The sequence below is a fragment of the Monodelphis domestica genome, chromosome 2, assembly GCF_027887165.1.
Source record: "Monodelphis domestica isolate mMonDom1 chromosome 2, mMonDom1.pri, whole genome shotgun sequence".
Lineage (NCBI taxonomy): Eukaryota > Metazoa > Chordata > Mammalia > Didelphimorphia > Didelphidae > Monodelphis > Monodelphis domestica.
The window spans coordinates 404,282,326-404,294,442 of record NC_077228.1 but is presented as its reverse complement, the minus strand read 5'-3'; the positions used below and the strand labels follow the sequence as shown (position 1 = coordinate 404,294,442).

General features: G+C 37.8%; 1 protein-coding gene across 29 annotated transcripts in view; it reads left to right on the top strand.

Annotated features, from left to right (window-relative positions):
• EPB41L2 (erythrocyte membrane protein band 4.1 like 2) overlaps window positions 1–12,117 on the top strand; it is a 273,323-nt gene that overhangs the window by 174,631 nt on the left and 86,575 nt on the right. For all 29 annotated transcript variants that reach the window (XM_056818770.1, XM_007484557.3, XM_056818777.1 and 26 more), the window contains one exon: window positions 4,591–4,633. In XM_056818770.1, coding sequence (XP_056674748.1) covers window positions 4,591–4,633 — 43 coding nt within the window. The remainder of the gene's footprint in view (window positions 1–4,590; window positions 4,634–12,117) is intronic.

Here is a 12,117-nt window from a genome sequence, read left to right as displayed (position 1 = left end):
TCAAGTGACCTGGGTTCTGCAGAGTTATGCCAACAGCACATATGCTTGAGTAGGCCCTACTGAGCTACAAGAGTCTCTCTCTGCTTCCTGAGGACCAGTGTAGGCCAATTGGGGAACCACAATCATGTGTAAAGACTTGTGAAGTTATACAGTAGTGATGGAAACCACATGGATGAAATGATACATTTTAAAAATCTAAAATATTTTAGAAAACGTTCAAAAGTTAAAATCATTCCAACAGAATGTTTGGTCAGAAAACAATATTTAACTTTTATAATCTAAATACAAATTTTGGTAAAAATATGGGCTTTAAATGGAAGTGAATATAGTTGTTTTAAAAAAAAGCAAAATTTTAAAAGTAAAATTTAATTGACATCAGTAATAAAGCTGGCCAAGAGTTTTCAATATTCATGACTTTCCTCATCCGCTTGGAAGGAAGGAAAGGAAGGAGGGAGGAAGAAAACAAAGGAGGATAGAAGGATAGATGGATGGATGGATGAAATCCTTGTTTTATGCCATGCACTGTGCTAAGCGTTACCTCATTTGATCCTCACTACAACCCTGTAAAGTAGTTGCTTTTATCATTCTTATTAATCAGAAGAGGAAACCGAAGCAGACGGAGGTTAAGTGACTTGCCCAGGGCCACACAACTTGTAAATATCTGAAACTGAAATTGAACTCATCTTTCTGACTGTAGGCCCAGCACTTGATCCACACAATACCACTTAGTTGCCATAACATAAGGAAGGAGAAGACCTATTCTGCTTCTTGCTTACATGTGTGACCATGGGCAAATTACTTAATTCTGGACCTTTTTCCTCACCTGTAAAATGAGTTGATTGACTAAATAAATCTGAAGTCTCTTTTAGCCCTAAAGTATCCTATGAACTGAAATTTTAGGTTGTCAATGGAATAATTTTTTTTAAGTATTCCCTTCCCAAAGATGTACTTAGTACTATGAGAGATTCAAAAGAATAAGACTTCTCCCCCTTGCTCCCCCGCCCCATGCCCTCAGAGAGCTCATAATTTACCTGGGAAAGCAAAGTTAGGAAATGTGGAATAATATGTTTGAAATGTGTATTACTAGCGAGAGATGTGGGAACTAGCTTAGACCATTATGGAACTTGAACTTGGCCTGGAAGGAAAGCCTTTGGTTAAATGGAAGGGAGACTGAAAGACATTCTTAGCAAGAAGGGGTAGATAGCATAGAGGTGAGAAGAAACACAGGATTTATTTTGACACAAGGTTAGAGTAGAAATTACATGATGTCATATAATGGGAAATTAAATTTGCTACAAACATTGTGGGAGTAAGATCATGGGAAGCCTTAAAAACTAAAGAGAAGAATTTTTATTTGGTTCCATTAAGTAGCTTCTAAGCAGTTAAGTAGCATATAAATATTGGGCAGAGGAATAAATAATTTCATTTCTGTCTGGGTCCTATCCCGAGTTAAGGCACACTCATCATTATGAGCCATTATAATAGTTTCCTTATTGTTCTTGTTGCTGTCAGTGTCTCCCTTTCAAACTGGGGCCAAAATAATTTCCTATTCTGCCCCAACTCTCTCCTGTACGTAGGGCAAAACAGAGACTTCTCGCCCTGACATGGTTCTCTCCCAGCTGCCTCCAGGCTGCCTTTCCATCATTTATGCCCTTTGTGAACTCTCCATTCTGACCACACCAGCTTTCAAAACCCATCAGGCCATGCTTGACTTCCACTGCATTTAGGCAGACTGTCACCTGAGGATGGAGCACATGCCCTCCTTCCCTCCCTCCTGGGCTTAGTTTAGGGGTGACCTGGGTTCTGGGAGCCTGCCTGGATCTCCCCCCACCAGCTGTTAGAGTTCTCTTCTTCATCAGATATTCCTGGAACACTTGTTTTGATCTTTTCACTCATTCACTCCCAGTTTTTAAAAATTATGCTTACTTATTGCATTTCCCTGCATTAGGTCAGGTCCTCGAAATAATGACTGTTTTTATCTTTGAAATCCTAACATTTAGCCATAGGTTTTAAATAAATGTTGAACTGAATAGACCATGGGGAGAGAGGTCTCTAAATTCTGACAGAAATGTTCCAAAAGGAAAAGGAAACAATTTGGATATTGGAGTTGGGGTAAGATGTGGGGGACTTGATTTTAATTTCAACTTGTTAAACTTGAGGTGATAGACCACCAAGAGAAACATCTAAAGAGACCAATCAAGCAATGTCATGTTGGCCCCATTCTCTGTCATAAAATATTTGGCCTAAAAAGAGGATAGGATAAAGTCTAGATGACTTTTAAAGTAGTCAGACTGAAGGAGCAGAAGAAAGGAAAGTATTAAGATTTTAAAATAAAATTCAGTTAATTTCAAACAGCCTATGTAAAGACGAGGCAGGAAAATTTCTGATATATTGTACTTGGACCTGGAGTCAGGAACACATAGGTTTGCATCTGACCTCATATATGTTAACTGTGTGGCCCAGAGAGGCAAGCTGTTCTTTTCTGGGATCTAATTTCTTCATCTCCATGATGGATATTATAACAACACCCGCCTTACAGGATTATTGTGAGAATCAAAGTACATAAAGTGATTTGTAAATCTTAAAGTGCTGTATTAATAGAAGTAGTTATTATTCTTCCTCTTTCATTAGTGTATGTTGTATTATAACATGAAAGATAGGCTTGGGCTCAATTTATGATTCTTAATATCATTTAACTCTGTAATCTTTGTCTTAGTAATTGGTGGTTGTAACATCTACTCTATCACCAGGCTTCATATGACCAAATCAAAATGTATGAGAACATTTGGAACAAATGTATTCAAACAGGACATGGTATTTTAAAATAGGATTTAATTGATTTATGATTACATGTTCATTAAAGAAGAGGCACTGTGGTTTGAAAATGAGGCTCCAAGTTGGGGAAACCTGGGTTGAATCCCAACTCTGTGATGTATACTAGTACTCTTTTCCTGGGAAAATTGCTTAATTTATGTTTTACCAAGTAACCCTTAGAGGTAACTCTTAAGATTCTAAGTTGCCAAGCAGTTTCAGATCTTCATTTATTGTCCAAGTTTCCTATAGTGATGAAATCTTCTGTCTAAACCCTGCCTCCAAACCATCTAAAGCTTCTGCTTTATAACTTTTTACAGTTTATATGTGAAATTTCACATAAAGCTGCATTGCTACTTATAAACTGAGTTTCAGTATGCTTTGTCTTTAAAGCCAGATGTGTTCATCTACTCCCTCCAAAATAAATCAATGACTTATTTTTCTGTAGTTTATCAGATAATGTTGCATTTTGGGACCTGCTTAGAGAGAGTTTGGGGAGATTCCCCCCTCCTTTTTTTTTAACTTCATAGCAATGTAGAATGCTAGAAGAAGAAAATGCTTACATTATGCTTACTTATTGCATTTCCCTGTATTGGGTTAGCTCCTTGAGATAATGACTTTATTTTTATCTTTGAAATCCTAACATTTAGCTGTAGGTTTTAATAAATGTTGAACTGAATAGACCACGGGGAAAGAGGTCTCTAAGTTCTGACAGAAGTGTTCATATTAAAGTGTAATTATATTACACTGTTAGAAGTTGAGGTAGGTTATTATTATTTTAAAATAATTATCAAAACATTTTAGTAGAAGGATATTATTTACATTTTTTCTTTTTACCCACTTCAGATTCTTTTGTACAATTATATGTAGGGTGCTGGCTTCTTTTAATAATATTCTCTTAATAGTCATTATGTGGTGATTTCTATGGCATTAAAGGTCCTCTGCGGTTTCCCTAACTCATATTAACCTGTTGCCTATATTCTGTGCTTCAACCAAAATTCGATGGCATTTCTTATCCCAAGTATACCCTATATTCTTTCTTATTATCCTGTCTTTCTTACTTTCCAATGTCCTCTTTGAGGACAGGGACTGTCTTTTGCATCTCTAACTCTTAGTATAGTACCTGACACATATCAGGTACTTAATACATATTTATTGACTGACTGAATGCACTCTTTCTTAGCCTGTTAAATTTTTAACTGTCCTTTAGCACCTTATTCAGATGCTTCCTACATGAAGCCTTCCCTGAGGTTTTTTTTTTTTTTGGTCAGCTATTATCCTCCCCATTAGACCTTCTATAACATGTAGCAAATCATATTTGTTTAATATTTTGTAATCCTTAAGAAAATTTTGTCAATTTCTTAGATAATAAATTCTCTTTGAATATAAAAATAGGTTGTTTAAATGCCATCTCTTCCCTAATATCTGACACAAGGCCCTGTATAGTCATTTAATAAAACATCCAAATGAACAAAACTGCAAAATTTAATTTATTCAAATCCCTGTATGTTATATGTATACTTAAATTTTATATCTAAGATATTTAGACAACATTGGAATAACAGTATAATTATGTAATTATGAATATAATATAATCAAATATAAGCTGATGAGCAAGACTTCAGAATGTTTTTTTTAACTTGTATACTTCATCTTTACTTGAACTTTATTAAAAGATGCATATACATAGCTATGTGTTATTCCACTGTACCTTCCTTACTCCCTTTTGCATTAGAATATGAAAGTGCTAATTTAATTTTTTCTTTTTTTTATTTAAAGAGCTGGCTGGATCCTTCTAAAGAAATCAAGAAGCAAGTTCGAAGTAAGTATTTAGACAAATGTCAGTAGCAGAGTTATGAACTTCATCTTCATTAATATCTTACAACCTATAATAGTATATAAGAATCTAGGTGAGAATAGCTAATAATTATAAATGCTGTCACATACCTCACTGCAGTAATAGGATAATCTTTTTTGTTTCACATTGAATTTTAGAGATTTAAAATGCAAATTGCTATGCTTTATTACTGTAATTCTTAGCCTCTTTAAAGAAAGATACATATTCATGTTTAATAATTTAATATAGATACCTCGAGGAACTAACCTTGTCTCTAGTATGGCAGAAGTGTGAAGTTGTGCTGGAGTGATTAGGCAAAAGGAAGATGGATTGCATGTTGAAAGTTTAAAACAAAAATCTTGTACCAGTAGGTAAGCTCTAGGGTTAGAATTGTTAAGACTCTGAGGCCAGCATGAGCAGTATTTTGGTCTGCCTCCTGCTATGGCCTTCCATTGGCGGGATGCCACACAGCCCCCCCCCCCCCCCCCCCCGGCATCATGCCGAGTCTGCATCGGACCACATGGACACTCTCCTGCTCTTCTTCACTGGTTTTTGCATTTGTAGAAATGTAGAAATCACAGAGTGCTTCTCCAGTGAGGGCTCTCTTTATCCCTTCTTGCCTTGTGGTTTTCCCCTGCTCAGGGTGGTGGATGGGAGACTGTTACCTGGGAAGATCCAGGCAGGATGAGGAGCTGTTTGGGAGCCGTCTCCTTGGGCCCGATCCTCCATAACTCAGCGGTGAGGGGTGGGCCAGCTGCCATAAGACAGCTGGGGTAGCTCAAGCCATGTGTTTTATAGCATCTCCAGCGATGAAATACTCTCCATAGTCCTCTTCTTTCTCTACTTTTCCATGTTCGCTCCATCAAAACACATGAGCCTCATCCTCATTTTTCTTTCTTTCTACCTTTTTAGACCTTTACAACATTTTATTCTCTTCATATTTTTTCCTTCATTTCCCTGCTTTTTCTGATTCTCTGCATCCTTCCCTTTTCCCTACTTTTCTTTTCTCCTTACATACTTAATCTTACGTCTTCCTTTCCTCATTTTCTCCTTCCCTTTCCCGATCCATTTTCCTTTCTCCTCCTTTGCCTTCTTTTTTTAGAGTCAATTTGCCTCTCACCCACCCATTCCTCCGGGGGCCTTGGGACACACGTGGGCCGCTCTCATCTGTACATCCCTGATCTACTTAGCCTCATTACGGCTCAGAATGCCAGCACCTGCTTCTCAGAGCCCAGGAACAGCAGTTGTAGTGTGCCCTGCCACAGCAGGACTCCCCACATTTTTATATAGATACCTCTGTCTCTTTTAGTTCTCATGACCACTTTCTTGGCTTTGGATGCACTGGATCAAACATGCACATGGGACAAGCGCTTGTAGATGTTCATAGGTGATCTGCGGCTGAATCTCGGGAGAGAAGTCAGGGGTGTGTGAGTGTGTGTGTGCGCGTGTGTGTGCGTGTGCACCCGTGTGTGTGCGCGTGTGTGTGTGCGTGTGTGTGTGCGTGTGTGTGCGTGTGTGCATGTGTGCGCGCGCGCGCGCGTGTGTGTGTGTGTGCGTGTGCGTGCGTGTGTGTGTCCACACATTTGGGAATTGTCTCTCTAGAGTTGATGATGGACAGCCCTGAGAGGGGAGGTCTGGGATGGAATCTTGGGCAGATACTCCCAGGCGGTGGCTGTACTCTGGATGATGGTCAAGCAAAAGGCACTTAGAGGAGTGGTCAGAGATGTAGGAGAGCCAGGAGAGGTTTATGTCCCGAAAGCCTCTACAGAGGCGATGCTACCCGGAGGAGGGTGCTTGTGAGCGGCAAAGGCTACAGAGCGGTCAGAAAATGTAAGAATTAAAATTATGAGACTGGCTTAAATGAACAAAGTTTATTAAAATTACTTGGATATGTAAAAGGTGAGAAATAGCTAGAAAGAGAGAGATTGAAAGGGGGCCTTCCTTATTGCTCCATGTAGATTGCGGCCACCATGAGGGCCCCTAACCATACTCACAAGGCAGTCCAGTCAGCAACAAACACGGAAGAGAAGAGCCGGAATTTGCTCTTGCCTCAGTTTATCAAACCTATTCTCTGCCCATTAACTTTCACAGTAATATCTCAAGAGCCAACCGTGGCTCTCTGTGTCTGTGCAGTCCAGGGAAATCGCCCTGCCCCAGGCCTCATGACTCTTGAGTCCATTGCTGCCATTCTGTCCTCGTGACCTACTCTACCCAATGATTTCCCTCACACAGTCCTCTCTTCCGGGCCCCGTCCCAGGGACATGTGGTCAGAAGGGGGAAAGGTAATTCCCTTTCCATAGAAGGATGGGGGTTAAGATGCCCATTAGATTTGGCAGTTAAGATCATTGATGCTTGGTGACCCAGTAGATACAGTCCTGGACCTGAAGTCAGATCTGGCTTCAGACATTTATTAGCTATGTGACCCTGGGCAAGTCACTTATCCTCAGGGTCCTCACCTGTACTGTGGCGATGATCACTGTACCTGCTTCCCAGGGTATTATGAGAATAGAATGACATGGTATTTGTGAAGCACTTTGCAAACCTTATAGTACTATGTAAATGCTATAAATTAGAGTAGTTTCCGGGAAATAAGGTCAGAAGTGTATAGAGGGAAGGATAGAAGATAAAGAAGTGAATATTAATTGTTTCCTCAGGTTTAAGACTATAGGACAAATAGAGGGGGGCGATAGCTAGCAGAGGTGGTGGGAGAGAAACAGAGAGAGTCAGACAGTCTCCAGTGTCTCCAGTCAGAATGGTTATGGGAGGTTTTTTTTTTCCCCCCAGTTTTATTCAGCGCATGAATTGGAGTAAGGGCCTTGTTCTTCTACCAGTCATGTCTTTCCAGAGTTTGGTAAAGCAAGACATTAAGGCGTGACTGGTGGTAGGACAAAGAAGCAAGAAATCTGAGTATTTAAGGGATAGTGTGGAGTTGGGCTGATTCATTAAATGACTGAGATAGAGAAGGGGGGTGAATATATACCTATACAGAGTTGTTGCCATGGGAGAGAACTAAGAGGTAGAGAGAGTGCAAGGCACGCTGTCCATGAAAAACAGGATTATAAGAATTGGGGAAAAGAAGAAGGAATGATAAAAGATTATGGTCAGAGAGATGAATTTCAGGGTTCATGATCATAGAAGTTGGATACTTGTGGGTGATTAGATCAAGGTTAGAGCCATCTCTGTGTGGTTATATTACAGATTTGGGAAGTTTGGATGTTTGAGGGACGCTCAGTATGATTATTGGAGGCTGTTCGTGTAAGGGTAGTAGTTAGAGAGGAGAGACAAGCCGGGCACAGTGAGTTATGAGTTACAATAGAGGGCCATTGAGATTGCTTCCAATTCTTGAGAGTCCGTGTTTCTTGTGGGCTGGTTTTTGGCTCTCATTTGGATTATTTTTGTATGTCATCCATGTCAGAGTTTTAGGTTTTCCAGATCTTGGAAGGCAAGATTCTTTTTGATTATGAACTGCTTTTTTATGTTCTAGTTTCTATTGAAGTATTCTAAAAGTTATTTTTAATACTTTTTGCCCTTGTGGCTTGGCAAGAATAAAGAATGTTAACAAATAGAATTTGACTATTATTTCAAACAAATTTTGTGCCAGTTCTTTAAGTCGTATCCTGAGCTGTCAGAATCATGAAAAACAAGGAGGAATAGAGTATGTATGTATGTTAGCTTTCATTTCCTGCTTGTTTTGAAATCTGGGTTGAAAAACTGCCCTTTATCCTTTGCCCAGTGTCTATCATCACTAATGAAAGTATTTTTTAATTTAATAGACAAGTAATAAAGGTGAGTATTTAAATTTTTGAAAAAAAGCCAGAAGAGTTGACACTCTGCTTATTCATATAATTTAATTGTGTTGATGGCTGCATTCTTATATCAGTACATTAATTTAACCACAGCATGTATGTTTGTATGTACTTTGGCAAATAAATGTTCTGGCTTGTTTATATGCACATTAAAATAACAGTTTAGGAACATGTGAGCTTTCAGCTCAGCAAGACATGAGAAATTCCTCTTGACTTGGAAATAGGTTCTAAAAAAGTAAGTAAATTCCCTGGTCTAAATATGGCGTTATGAATATGTTTACAAAAGATTTAGGCTTGTGATTAAACCCTGGAATGTATCAGACAAGGGTTAAGTATCTTGCTAACTTTTGTGGAGTCAGCAGAAGATTAGGGATTAATTGTCAGTGTGAGAAGACTGAGGTCACGTATTATTGTTTAATGCTTATTTATAGCTTCAATATTGAAGAAATCCTTAGAATACAAGCTATGTGGACTTTGCTTGGCTTTTCTGATTTTAATTATCTAGTGATAGAGAATTTGGGAACAGTGGCAGTGAATCTACTGCCCCTGTAACACTAACATGCTGGCTTATTTACTTTATCTAAGCCTTCAGGTTTGTCTCCATTGATTTCTCTCCTTCTCTCCCTACTGCAGCTCAGTAGTCATTGTTTGTTGCAGGTATTCCCTCATATTCCTTTAAGCTTTAGCAATCACCTCAGTTTGTATGACTTTATCTGCACTAAAATTAAGGGAGTTGCTTTAGGTAACCTTGAAAGATCCTTGTGCCCTGGTACTGGGATTCCAAATCTGTATTCCAGGTTTTGACTTCTCTCTTGAGCTCCCACTCCAAAATTCCATTTGCCTATTGTTGTTGTTGTTGTTGTTGTTGTTTTTAACATTCATCTCCTATAATGTCTTCATGTTCCATGTATCTAAAACTGAATGGATCATTTATACACCCCTGTTCACAAATTTATATCTCTCTTGCTCAAAACACAAATTGATCCCCCTTCTCTCTCTCCCTTGTCTGTAAATCACTAAAGCTTATCAGTTTATCTTTGGTAATCATAGAAATCTTTTTTTCCTTTCTATTCTTACCACTAGTATGAAAATCTAGATTTATTACTTTGTCTCATTTATCACATAATTCTTTTAGGTGTTTTCTTTGACTCAAGTCTTTAATCTCTGCTATTGTGTCCTGTCTAACACTAAATAGATGAAAATATCACTTTCTTCATTTAAAAAACTTTTAAATGGTTTCCTATAGTTCATATAAGTGTCCAGACCCTAACCCATCATTGGAAACCTTTCATAGTCTGATCCTAACCTACTTTTCCAGACTAATCTTTCACCATCTCTCACATTACGGATGTCTTTGACAAACACACAAGACGATGAAAGATTTTGCAGAATATCATCTATAGTAGAACCCATCTTTCATTACTCATTACATAGAAAGATTAGTTGCAATGATGTTTACAACTGAATATTAAAAAGGAAACAAAGAGTTGACTTGATAGAGTAAAATGCAGCCTTTAAAATGTTCCTTTAGCAAGAAGTGTCCTATGTATTTCATAATATTTTACAAGATTTTGTGATAGCTTTGACTACAGAGATAATTTTAGTCAAAGCTTTGTTTGATGTTTGGCATCAAAGCTATATACAGATTATCTTACAAACCTCCTGAATATCAGCATCAGAGCCATTTCCAAGCTTGTATCAATCTAAAGATGGATATCACAAAAAGCCTAAAATATTAGGAATACTATCCTTTAAGAAACCAGAAGTGAGTAGAAATTCTTGATAAATGTTGAGATTTTCCAGTTATTTCTGTTTGCAGATGAAATTGTATTTCATGTTGCCAAGCCCCAGAATACTATAACAGGCCTTCTTGGGACTTCTGTAGTAATTCAAAAGATCCATCTTGTATTCTACACAGGAAAAACAAGTAGAGGAAGAATTGCCCATTTTATTTTATGAAGTTGGAAGAGCAACTAATCTACCATTTATTCAGGATTGATATTGCGGATGAATAATATTATGTATGTACCCAGAATTGAATAGGATCATGTCTGGGAAATTATGCAGTACTTTTCTAGGTTGTAAAAGACAAAAGACTTGTAAATAGAAAAGGAGATAGACCATTCTTGTAGAAGGAATAAGAGATAATAAATGAGTAGAATATATGCCATTTTTCAATGAAATAGAAAAAGAAGCAGATCTTATCAAGCAACATAGCCAGGAATTGAATAGAACTGATACAGAGATAACCGTCATTGATGACATCGCAAACTCATTGACACATCCTTCAGTGTTCTTTTGCATGAATCCCATATTCCAAACAAAGTGATATTCCCACTCTATTCTAAAAAAACATCCTACTTATTTCTGCCTTCTTCTTGCCTTAATTTATAGTTTTTCCTGTTTGAAATAAAATACCATCTTCCATGCCTCTTTTGTCTGGATTTTTCCAATCGTTCAAGACTTTGATTGAGTTCCATTCATTTTTAGGTGCTCTTTTTTTTTTTTTTTTTTGCTACTCTAGCAGCCCATATTTTCTGCTTAGGACGCTGGCAATCATATTCAATTCAACAAATATTTGTTAGAATCCTACTGTTGCCAGACTCCTTTTCAATTTTGATAGAAAAAAAAAGAGAGAGAGACAATAGCTCATTCACTCAAGGAGCTTACATTTTACTTAGGAATTGAAAACTGTATTAGAGCAAAGTTTATTACATTTAGAGGTTAATGATATAGCTAACAAATCACCACTATTCAAGAACTGGCTTCAAATGTAACCTCTGACATATATTGGCTATGTGACTATAAGCAAATGGTGGAACTTTTCAGTGCCCTAGGCAGCACTCTTGTACATTGCAAAACACTTGCTAATCTGATATTTGAAGACATAATACTTTATATATTTAGCACATGTTATACATAGAAGAAATTCAATAAAAAGCCCTGATCATGATATTTAGAAGGCTTGTAAATACTTGTAGATAGTTTTGATGCCAAACATTAAACCAAGTTTAAGATATGATTTAAAATTTACATTGTTGTTAATAGTCTCTTTTCTGAGAGAATTAATATTGTATTCTCAATTATCTGTTTATCCATGACAACAAAGTGTGAATCAAAGTTCACTTGTATAATAGATCCAGTTATATTTAAGTCCACTTTGTGGGTAGATGTTGAATTATTCTTCAGATTTTCTGGGAAACAGTTCAGAAGTGTGATGTTTTGTTAACTGCAAGTCAATCAGGATAGAGAAAATCGTTCAGGTACTTCCAGATAAAGAAGCCATTGAAGTCTTCCAGAGAGGTGGACAACTGTAAGGTCAGTGCAGGAGGCCTGAAACTCAAGGGAAGAATCTTGGGAGACCAGGTAGAGAGGGTCCTTTGTCCTCTAAGAAGCCAGCTGCTGTTTCTTCTCCTCGGTGATGAAACTGGCTTTTCTACCCACTGACTTACCTCCTACGGCAGTCGTGTGTGTGATCCAAGACCCCAAACCTGGGCCACCACGACTGCAGCCCTGAAGTGCTGTGCTCAGGAGAAGCCTCATAAGGAAGGCGGGAGTCATTTCTACCACAGTACTTAATGTACAAATCTCTGAAAAGGCATTTTATAAATGGCAACAATCCATTAAATATCCTTACTACACTCGGCAAAAGTAAATCCTTTA